This window comes from Ctenopharyngodon idella, chromosome 16, assembly GCF_019924925.1.
Source record: "Ctenopharyngodon idella isolate HZGC_01 chromosome 16, HZGC01, whole genome shotgun sequence".
Taxonomy (NCBI): domain Eukaryota; kingdom Metazoa; phylum Chordata; class Actinopteri; order Cypriniformes; family Xenocyprididae; genus Ctenopharyngodon; species Ctenopharyngodon idella.
Window position 1 is genome coordinate 32,222,792 of NC_067235.1, and position 18,943 is coordinate 32,241,734.

The 18,943-nt window shown below is 36.5% G+C and overlaps 1 protein-coding gene across 2 annotated transcripts in view; it reads right to left on the bottom strand.

Moving 5' to 3' along the window:
- The window catches only part of LOC127497135 (mannosyl-oligosaccharide 1,2-alpha-mannosidase IA), a 232,690-nt gene that overhangs the window by 65,773 nt on the left and 147,974 nt on the right, over positions 1–18,943 (bottom strand). For both annotated transcript variants that reach the window (XM_051865342.1, XM_051865343.1), the window contains exon 4: positions 4,829–4,909. In XM_051865342.1, the coding sequence (XP_051721302.1) occupies positions 4,829–4,909 (81 nt within the window). The remainder of the gene's footprint in view (positions 1–4,828; positions 4,910–18,943) is intronic.

The window sequence follows — 18,943 nt, forward strand, 5'->3', positions numbered from 1 at the left end:
AACACGTATGTGCAAACTTAATGATGTATCAATAATGCAGGAGAATGAACCAAAACGTATCCGTGCATGATGTTTATTCAGGTCATTCTTACGTCCTGAAAGGTTTGATACGATCGTTGAAGCTCGACTGATAAAACATTTATGTAAAGACGAATCCTGCAAGCTGACAGAGGTGAAGGAATGACAAAGAGCTGCAAGCTAATACCCTTCCGTCAGCAGTGATTTGATCTTGCGGCAATTCAAAGGTGGGCAATTCCTCAGAGAAATAGGCTATAGGCTTTTGACATAACTGCCTTAATGGTTATATGCAGAATATTTCAAGATATTGCAGGTGCAGAATGGACAGGCTTTAATAATCCAATCAGTCAAATAAATAGCATAGAAAGGGATGGTTCTAACCTGTTAGCTCTTAAACTAAACTCAAAGAGCTAAGCTATGAAAGATTAGGACATTAGTCTTGTTTAGCCAGATTGCGGACGATCGGCATAAAGTCTGTCCATAAGTCAGCTACTAAAAACAAACATGGGTAACACGTCACAATAAGGTTTTGTTTGTTAACATTAGTTAAAGTTGTACTTCACCGCTGGCAAAATTGTCACATTAATGACACAGACGGCAGTATGTTTATTAGGCTACTGTTACTTTAAGACCTAATGCACGGATCTAATATACTGATACACGTGCGTATCATAATATACTGACAAACATCCAACCTGTTTACACACACTTAAGATATAAATGACTGTTTATGTAAACCTTGCGTGTATTTGACAGTTTAAGAATAAGATGCGAAAGATAACTTAGTTTAGTACTCACACGCTGTTTGACAAGTGTTCCCCAAATATATTATGCAATATTACTTCTCCAGGAAATTTATCTTGTTTTTTAGGATGTTTAGATATTTTTAGACAAAAATACTGAAAGAAAATAACATTTTGTACCTGTGCACTGACATAAACATGCAAAGATCATTAGTTCTATGCCACTTGCTAACAATAGCAATACAATCAGCTCTACACTTCTAGGTCAATTACCCATAAATGTGCATCAATGGAGTGACTGATGGATGAAAATGGCAGTTTTCTGCAGGATCTTACAGTAAATTAGCATAAGTGCTTTTGCATACAGCAGTAATATGACGCCCTTCGGTGTCATACTAACAAGGGCGATACAGCTGACTGATGTTCTGTTGGTAATTGGAATAAGAGATTCATCTGTAGCCGTGGCTTGTAAGAACAATCCACGGAGCAGGAAATTACAGCTGTGGTTTTTGAGTAGTTTGCATAAATCCACTGGTTTTTATAGTCATATAGATGCAAGATACATAGGATGTGAACCTTCAAATGAGTCTCGCTTGATGTAGCATACATACATATGAAGAAAACAAGATTTGGGTCACCTTTACTGAGCAGCAGAGTGTGTAATGAACACTGATAGAATTTTACACTCTTAAAGACCTTCATATGAAGACTGAATCTTGGGATGAGAATTACACTGAATAAAATGGAAATTTTTCCATTCACAAAATTTGCTGTCATCTAACGTTCGCTTAAAGTTGTTCATGGCACATGACATTTAAAAATTCTAACATTAATAATTACATTTTATGACATTAATAATCACAGAAAAATATTTGCCAGCAGGGATAGACTGTTTATCTCGTGGGTGAGGACATTTTTGATTTTCTGCAAATTTACCTTTAAAAATTAAATAAAATTAAAAATGTATTGTACACATGAATTTGATAGACGTCATTGGCTGATGCGGCATATTTCGTATTTTAAGTTAAAAACAGCAGATATGAAATGATTATACAATTCTGGCTGACAGATAAGCTAATAATTATTTTCATGTTATGGCAGACAACTGATAAATGGCAAATATTAAAATTCTGTAACACTTTACAATAAGGTTCCATTTAGGGATGCACTGATCATGATTTTTCATGGCCGATTCTGGTTGCCAATTTTTTTTTTAAAACCAAACGGGCCGATTCCGATACGGTATTTTTTTTTTTATTTTTCTTTGTTTAAGCAAATTTATTTCTTGTTTAATTAGCCAAGCTGGCCTTGATTTCAAGATTTAAAGCAAAAATAGAATGGCCTGACTTTAGCTTTGTTAAATTATGCTACATAAGACATACCTGCACAAAACAAAAACATCAGACGGAGTGAATGAAAAAAATGCAAATTCACTCAGACAGTAGGTGGCACTTATCAGATACTTTAAATATAGAAAAACTGTGCACTTGTATGACTATGAGTCATATGGATTACTTTTATGATGGATGGATGCGCTTTTTGGAGCTTCAAAAACATTTTTTGGCACTATTCAATGCCATTACAAAGCAGGGAAGAGCCAGGATATTATTTAATATACAAATCCGATTGTGTTCGGCTCAAAGAAGATAGTCGTACACACCTAAGATGGATTGAGGGTGAGTAAATTATGGCATCATTTTTTGGGTGAACTATTTCTTTAAGATTTTAATTTCCATGACTTTTCCAGGTCTACAAACCTCACACATTTAAAATACATTTATTCAGTATATTCAGGTTGTTTAAGATCATGTGAAAACTGATTCTTAAATAAAAATGGCAGTTGTTAAAGAAACTAATTAAATTATGAAATTTAATTTCAGCTTATATCTTGATTTTTTGCAGTTTTAGCATATTTCAAACCTTGTTTTGTCTTGTTTTAAATAATAAGATAATAAGAATGAGAATATAAGCCATCCCAGGCTTTAAGAGAACGTTAGAGATGATAGTGACGGTCAAATCATGATGTTTTGCCTAGAGAGAGAAAGTGATTCTATTGACTATCACAACAAGAGCAACTTCTACCTTTGAACAAATCACGCTCTATAGCTGTAACCCTGCTGTTAGCCGCAACGAAGCCCTGTGATGTTTTCCTACTTCATGCTGTCGGGGGTGATTTACGCATGCCTTGCCACCGTAGCCGTTTCGCAAAAGTGGGTTTTCCAATCACCCACCCTTATCTGCAGGGAGTGCAACCCCCCGGAAACTCATGGAAGGGAAGGAGACGGATGAGATAAATCTACATCCCGAACACACACATTCCCTCTGTGCATGAATACAGGGATGGATCACTGCAGACTGCTGAGCTATACTGATAGATTCATCAGAAATGGTGGACAACAAACTCCATCTACAGTGAGAGACGGAGGCAGGAACTCATACACACTTGCAGTGAAGTGCAGAACTAAAGCACAAACATCTTAAACAGATCTTGTTCATGTTCACATCCATCAGAGAGGAACTCTGTAATGAGCCAACAGCTAATCAAATTACATACAGACTGTCTGTTCATGCTATATGAAAATTACACGGTCATGCTAACAATTTATAACAGAATTCAAATAAATTCAATAAATGTAAATGCAAACCATAAAAAGCTCAAAAAGTCCCTGTCAGAATAAGCTAGTCAATTCAGTTAAGCTCTCATCTTTACTAGAAGGTGTAGTAAAGGATTTCTGAGAAACGCTGTTGAAAGTGCATCGGACCGAGCAGCACAACACATTTGTAGCCAATCAGCAGTAGGGGGTGTGTCCATTTATGATGGGGGAGGAGAGATAGTGAGCAAGAGGGAGATTTGAGGAAAGACTGTAGAAAGAGTGATGGCTGAGAGACATTACAAAAGAGAAAAGCTTAGAGGAATATCACTGGAAAAAGAAGGGTTATGATCAGGCAAGTGCTTTAGGACCCGCATTAATATTAGAAAAGCTTTCCAGCGCTGGAGAGATCTAAGAGGAAGGCCTGAAAACGGACACCGAGGTTGCGTTGTTTCTGCTCCATACCTCACGTAACATTTTGCTATATTTCATAGAACCAAGATATGCTGTTGTTGTAATGTTAGCCATAGTTACAGGACAGTTTTGAGTGTCATTGTGTGCTGTTGGCGACTTGCAAAAAACTCTTGCTTGTATATACTCTTGTGTACTGCATGTTCATTTATGGTTCTTCCTTGTCATTCATTTGGCATCTTCTCTTTATTTTTCACGAAGCGTTATTTTTCTTCTCTTCAGCTATGATAAAGAGACATCCACTCTTGCATTGCTTGTTCGTGCATTTTGTGGGTGGAGCAATGAAGGGAGGGTGTGTTTGTTTGAGTTGATTTCAAATATCAATAGTGTTTCTCAGAAATCGCTTACTGCACCTTTAAAGCAAGAACTAAATACTGTTACCTAATATTAAATTTACCCCATGAAAGTAAAGTTCATAGATTGTCACAGCTACTTAACTAGAAAAATTAACTCTATAGAAGAGCATATTTTCTACCATTTCATGTATGATATTTGCATTGGAATAAAAACACAAAAAATGCATAAAACTGACAGGTTTCTGAGTCAAAGTGACTCAAAATGATGGAGCATGTCACAACGTATTCTTACTATATGCTTCCATCTCAAACATATGTCTACATTGGGCAAACATCTCAATGAAACATCAAATCGACTCATCTGATGTGTATATGTGGTACGTCTATATCTGAGACAGATCTCTAAACACAGATGGATGGTCTCAGAAAACACAGCACATCTGTCTTCCTCTTTGACTAATTCTGACTGAAAATCAATGTCCATTAGGCTGACTCACAACTCTGAGTGTCTATGGATCGCCTTTATTTCATTTTTGAATCTATGCCTTCGGTTTCAGACCTGGCCTGAAACTGAACCACAGAAAGGTGATCATTTTTCCTTAATACAGACCTTTCTCTGGCTGTAATTCATGTGATTAAACATTAACTCCAGTTCCAATTAATTGCATAAAACAAGTTAGTGAGAAGAACAGGTGAGATTGAATCTTACCTCAGCGCCCGTCAGGTAGAACGCAGAGAGAAGACCGCCAACGTAACGGATGTTCACCTCAAACAGGGACGCCTCTCCGTTCTGCAGAACACAAACAACATTAAGAAATTAATCTTTTAGCAACATTACAAATGACATGCTTTAGTAAATGAGGAAAACATTCTTCAAAATGCTAAAGCAAGGTCATGTTTATACTACAATGCTGTTTTACCTAAATAGGTGTTGGGAAGCTTTGAAATTAGAGGGGAATAAAAACAAAAATGCATGAGAATATCATTTAAAAAAAAAAAAAAAAAAAAAAAAAAGAGAAGATAATTATGATTTACAAAAGCATGAATTATAATCATTATTTAGTCCCTTATAAAGTTTCATTCATGCTCATTACTGTTTTTAAAGGGGACCTATTATGCCCCTTTTCACTAGATGTAATATAAGTCTCTGGTGTCCCCAGAATGTGTGTGAAGTTTCAGCTCAAAATACCCCACAGATCATTTATTATAGCTTGTCAAATTTGCCCCTATTTGGGTGTGAGAAAAAACAAGCCATTTTTGTGTGTGTCCCTTTAAATGCAAATGAGCTGCTGCTCCCGGCCCCCTTTCCAAAAGAGGGCGGAGCTTTAACAGCTTGTGCTTGGTTGCTCAACAACAACAAAGCTGGAGAATCTCACGCAGCCAAAATGAGGATTGTCAGTAACGGTGTTCAGCGTTACATTGTTCAAACCGGAGTCGACACTGATGGAGAGACTCAGGAAGAAGTTACAACTTTTAGAATGCATCTGGACGTTTCTGAATGGTTAGTGGATAAATTTATGTAGTTGCTGGGGAGTTGATTCAACTCATCGACTAGCATGTGCCGTCATGTTAATCTTTTGTTCAAATCCCGTATGGACGCCCACTATACATAGCTTACCTGTTTCCCAAACAGAGCCATACACACCCGGCTAACGTTTATGATCGCTATCATAGCATGCTTTGATCAAACTTTTCCCCTGGCGTTAGAACTGGTACACCGTTGACGCTTGCGAAAACAAAATGGCGGCGCCATGGGTGGAAACGTGCAGATTAAGGGGCGGTAATAAGATCCTCTTCCTACGTCACAAGGGGAGCGAAATCTGAGCGGCTCGTTTTTTCACATGCTTGCAGAGAAAGGCTTGCCAAAACAAGGTTACGTTACTGTGTTGTCCTTCTTCATGTTTTCTGGGCTGGTAGATGCACCAGGGACCCGATTATAGCACTTAAACACTGAAAAAGTCAAATTTTCATGATATGTCCCCTTTAAAAGAAGAAAATATTGATAATATATTTTTTTTTTTTTTGGTGTAAAACCAAAACATTAAGAATATAATGATCTAAATGTTGGCTTACATCACCCACCTCATGCAAGTTTAAATACACCAAAACTGTACTAAAAATGTTTTTTATGCAGTGGGCTATTTGATAATGGAGACGATTAAGAGAAGTTAAGAGCTGGGAGAGGCCCTAAGGAGATATAATATGTCAGCATAATTACGATCACTTGAGTTTGCAAGGAGTTGAGGTGACAAGAGTCCTTATTGACTTGCAGCCACTTACAGGAAGGAAGCAGAATCTCTGGAGTAGATGATAAGAGAATTATAGCAGAGAACTGTAGAGGGCAATCACCTCCTCAATCTATTCATTGATGCACTGATCAACAGCACACTTAAATCACACTCACATCTGATATCTAAAAAGGGTTCCAGCTCAATTTGTATCTGAAGCATTGCAGACATCTATCTAAGCCGTCTTCAGAGCCACGTGTCAGACAAGGAGAGAGGAGTATCCAAATAACACAAAACTTCACTGTGAGCCAAATAAAAGTAATCCCAACACACACAGAGAGCATTTCCGTCTTAAATCAGCTGCTGCACAATTCACAGTGGTAAAAAAAGAGCATGTTTGAGGAAGGCACACTAAACAACCATGAATTAAGAGAGGTTTTAAAAGGATTATCCTGAAAGAAATCAAACAAATCCCTAGCTACAGCGCTTAAGTAGGTATTTGTGGGTAAATATGTTTGTGTACTATGTGGGTGTCTTTCCATTTTTAAAACACAGTGTATACACTGAAAAAAAAATTGGTGTAGGAACAATTTTCACTCAGAAATTGCTAGTAGCAAGTAACATTGAATTAGGGTATGTTTACACGACAATGATGTACTAAAAAGGGAACATTTTTCCATTGCATTCTTCCCTTACAGACGACAAACTTGCAATCTAAAAAATGCTGGGTTGTTTCAACCCATGTTTGGGTCAAGTATGGACTAATGCAACAATTGGGATTAAAAATTTAATGTAAACCAACGGTTTGGGTTTGTCCATATTTGATCCAAACGTGGGTTGAAACAACCCAGCATTTTTTTGTGTCAAAAGGATCCCCGTTCAAACTGATCCACGAAGACGACTAAAAACGTTGTATTATGCTGCCAGGCCAGTAGTGGGCGATGTCACTTTGTAAAGCGTAACCATTTTCACAAATTCACATTTTTGTAATTTATATGGAGATAACGGAATTGTTTTCAAAAACGTGCACTTTGAAACCCGCTTGTTTGTGTTTTCAGGCCCTCAAAGCGCAGTTGTCGTGTAAATGAACGGCCAAAATGCATTTTACGCCAACCGTTTTTAGTTGAAAAATAAACTTGAAATTTTGAAATAGTATTTTCTTGTAAAATGTACTCTTCGTTTTGTTGCAATATTTATAAAATAAAGAGTAAATTCAATTAAATTTGTATTTTCTTGAGAAATGTAATACAATCTTTGTTTTATGTAGCAAGATTTATAAAATAGAATAAATTCAATGAAATAGTATTTTCTTGTAAAATGTACTCTAATAATCTTTGTTTTGTTGCAAAATTTATAAAATAAAGAGTAAATTGAATGAAATGAAATAGTATTTTCTTGTAAAATGTTCTACAATAATCTTTTTGTTGCAATATTAATAAAAGAGCAAATTCAATGAAATTAAATAGTATTTTCTTGAGAAATGTAATACAATCATTTTTGTTTTATGTTGCAACATTTATAAAATAGAGTAAATTAAATTAAATAGTATTTTCTTATAAAACATACTCCAATAATCTGTTTTGTTGCACTATTTTTAAAATAAAGAGTAAATTAAATTAAATAGAATTTTCTTGTAAAATGTTCTCCAATAATCTTTTTTTGTAATGTTTACAAAATAAAGAGTAAATTCAATTAAATTGAATAGTATTTTATTGTGAATTGTAAAACAATAATCTTTGTTTTTTTATAATTTCAAAAAATATTAATTTCATATATTTAAAAAAATAAAAAATTAAATTTCAGTGTAGTTCTCACGCTACAGTCTGTAATGTTGCAACGTTTACAATATTTATTAAAGTTAAAAAGGTTTTTTCTCCACAGCGACAGGGTTTTGTGTGGAAAATCAAGAGAACGTAATCAGCCACACTTTTGCTTTAACCTGTCCATTACCTTTCCCTTCTGTGCTCCATAATAGCTGGGTGGTTTCAATCAGGTGCGTTGCGTTATTGTAACCGCTGGACCTCTGGGCTGCGGTGTGGTCATGGGTAATGGTTGCACTGTCAAGCTAATGGCACCAAATTAGCATTTTAATTTCGGCACATTTGGCAGCCGGTGCACAAGGAAGGCTCATGGAGAGATGCTATAGAGATGCTATTGTTAGAAGCACAAAAATGGAGCGCACTGAGATAATGAATAAAATTACCGCAGCTAAAAATACAGCATGCTGAAAGCTCCTACAGCAGTTCAGGCTTGGAGACGCAGTGCCGTTGTGTTGTTTTGTACCTCACATGCTGGTAAGCATTCAGTGGAACAGACACAGATTTAGATAACGTGTTGCCCAGTCTGGTTTGGATGGAGGCGATGAGGGCATGTGCTAATGTGATTACCCACAAGCACAGTGTGAGGATTTGTTGTGTGCAGAGAAAGTCTGCTTGCAGGAAACTCACAGTTGGGTTCAAAATTACATACCGGCGCTCAACCCAAACGATTTCTGAAGTACTGTATTTTACTCATCATTTATACATAAAAGATACAAAATAAATGTTTTTATTTCCAATATAACTGGACACAGAAATATACATATATACATATATATTATATATATATATATATATATAATATATAACACTTTTATTCAGTAAGGACACGGAACACTGTTTTTGTGTGTGTCCCTTTAAATGCAAATGAGCTGCTGCTCCCGGCCCCCTTTCCAGAAGAGGGCGGAGCTTGCGCTTCAGTTGCTCAACAACAACAAAACTGGAGAATCTCACGCAGCCAAAATGAGGATTGTCAGTAACGGTGTTCAGCCTTACATTGTTCAAACCGGAGTCGGACACTGATGGAGAGACTCAGGAAGAAGTTACAACTTTTAGAATGAAACTGGACGTCTCTGAATGGTTAGTGGATACATTTATGTAGTTTCAACTCATCCACTAGCATGTGCCGTCATGTTAATCTTTTGTGCAAATCCAGCGTTGAATTGACCCTCGTTTGTGAAGCAGTCCGGCGTAAAATGACGGCATGATAACAACACTCTACTACAACAACTCTTCCTCTTCTCTAAAGCAGCCCAACATGACCTCACCCCCTTTAATGCGTGTTCTCGGGGGCGGGGTTTATGTACATTTTAGGGTTAGTGATGTCACCAACCCGGGAAGAAGCTAGTTGTAGTCCCTACCAGCCATTTGTTGTAGTTCTTAAAAAGCGATTTCTGTAAAAGAAAATATCTCCCTTTGCATTGAACTTTGAGCATCGTAACTTTGCAGATGTTGTTTATGCTCAAACAGCAACATTATACACTAAAGTTTAAAAAGTGAAATCATAATCAACCACCCTTTTAAGTTCTAATTTCTATAGGTGTAATTTTACACGTAACTCTCACTCATATGCAACATGATGAGAAACACTGAAACTGAAACACTTATTGTAGAAAATTATGCTTGCATACTGTTTCACTCACTATTTGTTAGTGTGTGAGTGGGAAATAGTTAAGTACATTTTGATTCATTTTAAAATGTCAGGCAGGTGTTGTGATGTCTACTGTTCCTGTAACACTAACAGTCCAACTCTCACCAACAAAACACGCTTAAATGAGTAATAGAGATTTGCAAAAACTAGGCTGTGATTAAAGACATCAGTAATTCGTAATTAGCCCTCACTGATCATCAAAGTGGACCAATTATAGGTCCTTCTCCAACCAAGAAGCTTGATTAGATTGATGTGGTGTTTTACACATACAGCGTCTCTCGCTGGAGGTCGCCGGATCGCTGTTTTGTTGGTTGTAGTAGGTGCCATTCTGCCGGGATCCGTAATGTTATCAGTGCAACTGGCCAGAGCTCAGTTGGGATGAGCTGGAAGTACAAATGAGATCCATTCTAATGAGATGTTGCCAGCAATCAGCTCTCTTTACATTTAAAATTAAGATCATAGAGAGAAACGTTTGCAACTGCAAGCCGTGCATAATACATCATAGCATGAACAACATGAGTGATACACAGGAAAAAAAATCTGATTTGCAAAAAAAAGCCCAATATTATCTAATTTCATGATGCTTAAAAATATCAATAAAAACTTTCCATCACATAGTTTTTGAAGATGTTTCAAATTATATATGCATCAGCTACTGTATAATGCACTTATATCAACAAAAGCAAACGGCAGTCAAAGGTCAAGAGTTTTGGTTTTAAGGGTGGGAAAAATATTCAATAAAAATATATTCAAATACTCCATTTAGTGTCAAAGAACTTCTTCTGTCACTGGACATTGACAGATCAGAATTAGGCATAAAATAATGTCATATATGTGAACTTATTTTCTTTTGTCAAATCAACTTAGATAATCAACGCGGTTCAGAAAGCAAAATATTTAGAATTTCTGTTGATTAAACTAATCTCTATTGTATTAAATCAAAATTTCAATGAACTCAAAATTTTAAGGCAACCAGCTAACTTACTTTAAGTTAAACCAACAATATTTTTTTACAGTGTTGTAACCTGGCTCAGAGGAAGATAAGAATCATGTCTTTATAGCAGTTTTTCTGCTGATTAAAGGATGATGCACAGGGGTGCACATAAGTGGTGTGCAGGTGCGCATGCGTGGTAAAATTAAACGATGCGCACCAGAAAACATGGAGGGAAGCGCTTTTGAGTACCAACATTTTTGAGGACCGGTTCACAGGGACACGTTTACTTACTGGAGTAGGATTTTTCTCCATCTCTGGTAAGATAGCAATCATGATGGTAAGTGTGTTCTTTAATTATTAGGGGTGCAACGGATCGCAGTTAATCCGTACGGATAAGGCCCAACAGTTCGGCACACATGTGATTCGCGGATTAACTGCTAGGTTTAACCATCATAGAGTGAAAGTTTATCATACATCATAAGTTTATCAAACATTATCATCATCATCTACCATGTTCGAGAGAAAAGAAGATAGTGATGAGAGCGAAGTGTGACCAAGCAACATCTCCAGGTGCTCCCTTGAGAACCAGACCAAAAAAGTTATGTGCACCCCTGATAATGCAAGACTTCATTACAAATGGTTATCAAAAGCAAAAACCACGTTTTGTGAGAAAGTGACATGCTAGAGCAAAACAGACTCTTTTGACAGACATTTTTGGAACCAGCACCCCAAAATTAATATGAAACAATTATTTGATTTCATTAAGCAAATACAGTATGACACAGGGTGGTATTATCTGTGCATGAATCAGAAAACTGACAATATATGAGTTTTCAAAGCATAATTTCTTTTTTATAATATCGTGTCACTGGAAACACCAACTTTGGTCACGTCATCACTGCAGATTTCAGCATGTGTGAAAAAAGTTATGCTCTTTCACAACTTCTGTGCTTTTTCTTGAGGTGAGGCAGAGTGAACTACGGCGCTAATAGACTCTCACGAACGGAGACCAACGGACAAGGTCAGGATTTTCATTAAATAATACATTAAGTTTCGGTTTGTTTTTCACCAAACCCTATTGTATATCCCCCAGAACACTTGGAATATAGTATGGTGATTCTGTGATGCTTTTGCAACTTTTTTTAAAAGCTTGATGCTGGTTGCTATATGGACGAGTGCGAACAGGTCTTTTTTTTTTTATTTCTCCTTTTAAGGTCCGAAAAAGAAAGAAGGGCATACGGCATTAGAACCTCACCAGGGTGAGTATTAAGTTTAGCGAGAACTAACTCTTTAAGACTTGACAGGCACCTTCATTCATATGAGCTCAATGTCTTCACTGGCTCCAGCATTAGAGGAGCTGCATGGCCACAGACAGCATGAGTGATGCTCTCATTCGGTCGTTCTTAGGAGGCTAATTCCCATCACTTTCAGGTCACCTTCACTTTAAGGAGCTCATTCCTCACTGACAGCCTGAAGATCTTCAGAGACTCGCATTTATTTAGATAGAGTTGGAACACAGATGGATCCATTATGCTGAGAGTATCAAGAGGCTACTTCGAGAAGAACATTTCAAGTTGTTGGAGAGTGTACTGCTTTTGAAGTGAAACCGTGCAAATAAAACCAAACCAAACCAAATCAAACGCTGCAGCGATGTGAAGTGATAATGCATTTATAGTCTCATTATGAATGACACAATTCTTACATATCATGATAGATATAGATACACTACCGGTCAAAGGTTCGTAATAATTAATGTTTTATGCAGAAGTCTCTTCTGCTCACCAAGGCTGCATTTATTTGATCAAATATACAGTAAAAACAGTAATATTGTGAAATATTATTACAATTCAAAAGAATTGTTTTCTATTTGAATATATTTTAAAATGTAATTTATTCCTGTGATCAAATCTGAATTTTCAGCATCATTACTCCAGTCTTCAGTGTCACATGATCCTTCAGAAATTTGCTGCTCAAGAAATATTTCTGATTATCATAAATGTTGAAAACAGATGCGCTGCTTCATATTTTCGCAGAACCCATGATACTGCACATTTTTCCAGCATTCATTGATGAATAGAAAGTTCAAAAGAACAGCATTTGTTTGAAAATTAACTAAAAATTTAATTTATTTATTTAAAAACATTATCTTTACCTTCACTTTTGACCAATGTGTCTTTTCTGATTAAAAGTATTAATTACTCACGCCAAACTTTTTAATGATATGTATCTCGGATTCCACCAAAATACTAAGAAGCACAACTTAACATTGATGATAATAATCAGAAATGTTTCTTGAGCAGCAAATCAGCATATAAGAATGATTTCTGAAGGATCATGTGATTCTGAAGACTGGACTAATGATGCTGAAAAGTATTCAAAATATTTCAAAATAAGATACAATAGAAAACAGTTTTTAATTGTAATAATATTTCATAATTTTTCACTTTTTATTGCATTTTTTATTGTAGACCTGGGGAGCATAAGAGACATTTTCAAAACAATGTTCCTGAGCAACACAATCTGAGCAACTATAAATCTCCTCAGGACAGCCCTCTGGACATGTTTCAAGCCCATCCACTTAAATGTTTCCTGGCAAATTAAAAGACAAGGTTCATAATTAAGACAGACCCACCAGAGTAATTAGACCCAATTACAACCAATCGTCCTCCACACAATCTCTCTCTCTCTACACATTACACTTACCTGTCAATACAACAGCGAGTGGAAGAGAAAGTCATTACCAGCAGCGATTCTAGACTTTCAGCTGTAGGGCGTTCAACCCTTAGAGAGTGATTTTTCTGAGTGTGTCCCAACTTCCAGTTTCAATAGAAAAATATGTCAGCAGGACAAATGGTACAGGACTTGATTTTATTTTACACACCAGAGCACAGCAGTGACCGCCTGCTTGTTCAGTGCCTCCGTTTCATTCATCTTCTTGAGCTCTAGGCCTGAACCAAAACCAGGGAGTGAACCACAATCCCAAGATGAACTACTGAGAATGAATAAATCAATGAAAAACTGTATTTATATGAATGAATTATAGTCATTGATATAACTGATTATTTTATTCACAATGTTTCACAGGAGTTTTTAAATAGCCAATAGTCTTTAGTTTACATCTATATGATCAATAAGTCATGGTATTTTAACTTCATTTTTTTAAGTTATATGAAATTCAACTCAATTTTTAAAGTCAGTTTAATATAATTTAATTTAAAATGACTTATGCAGCCAATTTGAATATACTTAAACTTTAGGTGGCCATATTATGCCCTTTTTCAAAGTCTTGATTTTGTTTTTGGGCTCTACTAGAACAGGTTTTCATGCTTGAATGTTCAGAAAACACATTATTTTTCACATATTTGTCATTGTTTCAGCTCCTCTCTTCCCAGTCTGTCAGTAACGCTCTGTTTAGTTCCTGTCTCTATGAAGCCCCTCCTTCTGAAAAGCACAATGTGCTCTGATTGGTCGGCTGGAACAGTGGGTTGTGATTGGTCAACCTGCTTCAAGCGTGTTTTGGAAATGTCCCGCCCCTTACCATAACTGTGTGTTTCAACACACTACTAACTCACTCAACCAGGCCCCGCCCCTTTATTTTGCATATGCCTTGGGCAGGAATTATTTAAATGAGGATTATTGTGACGTGTTTATTCCCGGAAGAAAACTCAAGACTACAATGGAGGTGTTTCAGGGAGTTCAGAAACAGTGACACTGATATAGAGAATAACTCCTGCTGGAGTGACTTTGTGCTTTGAACTTTGCAGAGCTTTTTCATGCTCAAACAGAAACACATGTAAAAAAGGTTGAACATGTAAAAAAGAATATCAGGAGCCCTTTAAGGCATCAGCTGAAGTGTGCTGGAAATTTTTACAATGTATAAATGCTATATCTGTGGTGTTAGTGGTAGGTACTTTTGTATCGTATATTTTATTCAACAAAACCACCTAGTTGAGTCCCAAAATATTGCAGAAACTCTCTCAACTCAACTTTTGTGATTTACTCTTTTTCCTCTCTTCTTCTACTATCTAGTATCGATTTTTCCTCTCACCTTGCAGTCAAGCCTTGAGAAGGACGGAGGCTTGGGCCAGATGATTTTGTATATTTATATCTTTTATTTCGGGTCACCTTCATCAATCATGTATTCCCACTATTAAAAGAAATTATTCCCAGCCAGCAGTACCACCTATCTGACTATAGCATGAATTATTAATACATTGATTCTGGAAAGGCACAAGTCTAGTAAAAAATGTGCATTAAAACCACAAAAACACACATCTGACCTGAGAATAAAGAGGCACATCTGACCTTGAGAAAAGGCTCATTTTCTTTTTTCATCTGTATCAAAAAACAATTTTAGCGACCTCCTGAAAAGAGGCTCCTGCTTCAGCTGCCGCTTTACTCACCAGGACGCTTACATGCAAGACAAAGCTCTGATTCTCAGTGTGAATCTATTGAAATAATACAACTCTCAGGCTTAAATGCATCCTATGGTGCACAGTCTCCAGCATGCCGACGTCTAATAGTGAGTTAATTAAATTCACAAGCAAACAAACCTGCGACCACATTCGATAGTCTGTTCACACCTCAGCTGCCGAGGGGATTCTGCCGAGACGATAGACAACTGTGGATCAAATTCAACTTCATCAAGATCAAATTGAAATTCATTAAAGTGCAATCTGGAAGACTAATTGAACTATTAAGAAATAAATAGAAGTCTGGAAGAAACACTAAGGCAAGATTTAGAACACACATTTATTTGTCGCCAGGGGCCCTTGACGCCTACGGTGTGATTTACACACGATCAGAGCTTTTGTTCTTGTTGTTAAACTTTAGTGTTTGAAAAACTGATGTGAACTGCAAAGGTTTGCTAGAAGCTGCTTTTGGGCATTACTTAACAACTTTTAAGATACAAACCTATTCAAATCTCATTCTACAAAAGGCCTGTCTGATTCACTGCTCTATATCAATCATTTGCTGAATTTACTGACTGCTTTTAGCGGCAGTTAGACTACAGAAAAGTGTTAAAGTCCCCCTGTGGTCAGTCATTTTATGCCTTAAAACTCATCTTTGATCACCAAAATGACATATTTAAACTTTTTTTTTTCTGTGAAAAAATGTCTTCATGCCTTAAAATAGCTTGAATGTAACTCTACACCCTTGCTTCATTTAGTATAAGCGGACCTATGAATATGCAAATTAGCCCCGCCTCCACTCACTCACACCAGCTCAGAGATCCACTCGGTCAGCTATTACTCGAGTTACTATTGTTGGACACATAACGCAATTAATATGATTTTAAGACAAACCATAGGCAAATTCATAAGTCAACACCACTGCTGAGTATTTTCTCTTTAAAACTGCAGTGACCTAAAGACAGTTTCAAAAACGTGGTTTGAAAACGCTGGTGTTTCTTATGTCACAAACTACCTTGTAACCAATCAAGTCAATGTGCCGGCGGGCTTTAGCGTATCCTTAACTATGACCGCTCTGAAGCAAGGGAGTCGTGTAACATTAGCAACACATTATTAGCTGTTTGATAACATAGTCAAGCCAAAGGCTAATCATAATAATTACCATTATCTGTCTGACGTTGTAAAAAGCGATACCATTGTGCAGTGTTTACCTCAGTAAGTTGACAGAGTGGATCTCTGAGCTCGTGCGAGTGAATGGAGGCGGGGCTAATTTGCATATTCATGGTTCAGGGTATACTCAATGAAGCAAGGGTGTAGAGTTACATTCAAGCTAGTTTACAGGAACATTTTTTTTAAATGTGTCATTTTGGTGGTCAAAGATGAGTTTTAAGGGATAAAATGATTGACTACAGGGGGACTTTAAAAACACCACATAGACATAAACAACAATAAAACTTGATTTTCACCACAGGGGGGCTTTAATAAAGCAATAAGCCCCAAGAAGCAGTGGTTTACAGTGAATTTATTATAGCTAAAGGGGCGTTGTTAGGCACGATATCTCGATATCTCTCTCACAATACTCTTTTACATAATGCAGTAGGCTTCAATGAACAAAATCAATAGAGAACAAACATATGTTTACGTTGTTAAGAGTGGTTGCTAAGACAGATGCAGCATCATATACATTCAGTGGCGCAGCGATACTTATGTAATGCGGTCAGCTGTATGTTTTCGGGAATTTTACAACGGCTTCGAACGCGGCTCAACCAACCAGAATCAAGGGCCGGAACTATCTATTTTATAAATATCAGTAATCGATGTCAGTCTCAGATTTCCTAATTAATGCACCACCAATAGTACCAATTATTCACTCTACCGAACTGAAACTGAGACCCCAGAGGCAGGAAACAAACAGAAGCATGAGAAATCTGAACCTTTGCACTCCAAACATACACTCTCTCAGTTAGATAAACTACATGAACATCTGCACATGGCTCCAGATGGGGGAAGCACTAACTGTATTAAGGGGAAACACTATTAGTTTTTCCTCTCTCTCTCTCCTGCATCTCTTCAGATGACACCCAGGAGAGACTCTCAGCAAGGAAGTCTCCATTCAAGAGCTCAAAGAACACGCTAATTATCCGCCCTCTTATTTTGCCTCTTCAAAGGATGTGTATCTTCCCGTGGAATATCATTTGCGCTGTATGGTTAGATAAGCAAAAATGTCAAATGCTCATTCAGAATAAAATCTCTGAAAATGTCAACCGTGTCCATGCAGAAACGTGCCTGACATCTGCCATCTCCTTCTGGAGACAGAGTGAGTGGATTCCAGGTTTTAGAAGAATGGAATATTCTAGACTAACTGATTCTTCACTAAGCGCCCAACCCAGTTACTGTCAATCATAGAGATGAGCACTTGGTCTGAAATCGAATACTTCTCTACTACAAAGTATAAGAAAAAAAGTATACCATAAAAACAGTAGGTGAAAAGTACCCAGATGACCTACTACTTCCGGATTTGATGGACACTTTACTATCCCATGAGGCCACAGGAGAGAATTTGTGAATGGCAGTGAAGCAATGCAACTGATGCTGGTAGGTCACATGACAGTAACAACATGGCGGATGTAGTACATCTGAATTTCATTCACACTACCCACATTCATACTATATAGAATGTACTTTTTTAACGGTCGCAAAGTAAATAGAAATTAAAATGTAGTACCTATTCAGACAGTATGTGATTTTAAAAGTATTAAAAATAGTATATATAGTATATAGTATATATTATAAAAAAAAGCTGAAATAAAATAAAATATAAATATTAGGTGACATTTATAAAACCTAAATGACAATTAGAAATTAACTAACTGAAATAAATATGTACTAACAGTTCTAAAACTTAAAAAAATAAAGCCATATAGAAAAACAACAAGGAAAATGACAAAAGCACATAATAAAATTACTGAAACTTAAACAATTATAACAAAATCTAAAACATATATAAAAAATTAAAAGCTAAAACTATATTTAAAAATACCATGTATATAAGAAATAATAAAATAACACAAATAAGTGATTTTACATCAACATTTGTTTATATTTTTGTATCATTTCTGTAAAAATTAATTTAAAACTATTCAAATTGTGTGTTACTCAGAACTTAATTTAAATTTCATTTGAATTGAATGCAAATTGAGATGCAGAAATTAAATTTGATTTTAAATACCACCTTTTTAAATATGGGTTTACTTTATATATTTAATCATTTAATAAATGAACTTTTGTGTTTCAGAGCGGAAGAACACAGCATTTCCCAGTGTTGAATTTCTCAGAATTACAATTCAATAAATTAATTTTCCTGTTATTCAAATTCTTATTCACCCTTCCTGTGCTGTAGCCAATCCAAATTACCGTGATTAGAAAAGGAGCTAATTGTGATTAGCACAACCCTGACAGAAGACTCGAAGTTGTGAAGAGATCTGAGTCTGTCTAACCAGAGGTGGTTTGTTTCCTTTGAATCAAACACGGCTTCCATAGCAACAAGTCTCCACTGTGGAAGAGAGGAAAGAGGAGGAACAGAACGCAGCAGCAGTACACTATGATGCTGACAATGACAGCGGTCCATCCACAGCCTGCAGGACTTCATTAAAGCTTTTCCATTTGTTCTGCTGTGCTGGATTTGAACCAGAGAGGAAGAGGACACTCATGTCTGCTTTGCTCACCGCACACATGCCATCTCAGCAAATCAGAGGGATCAGAGGAGAGATGCTTCACAAATA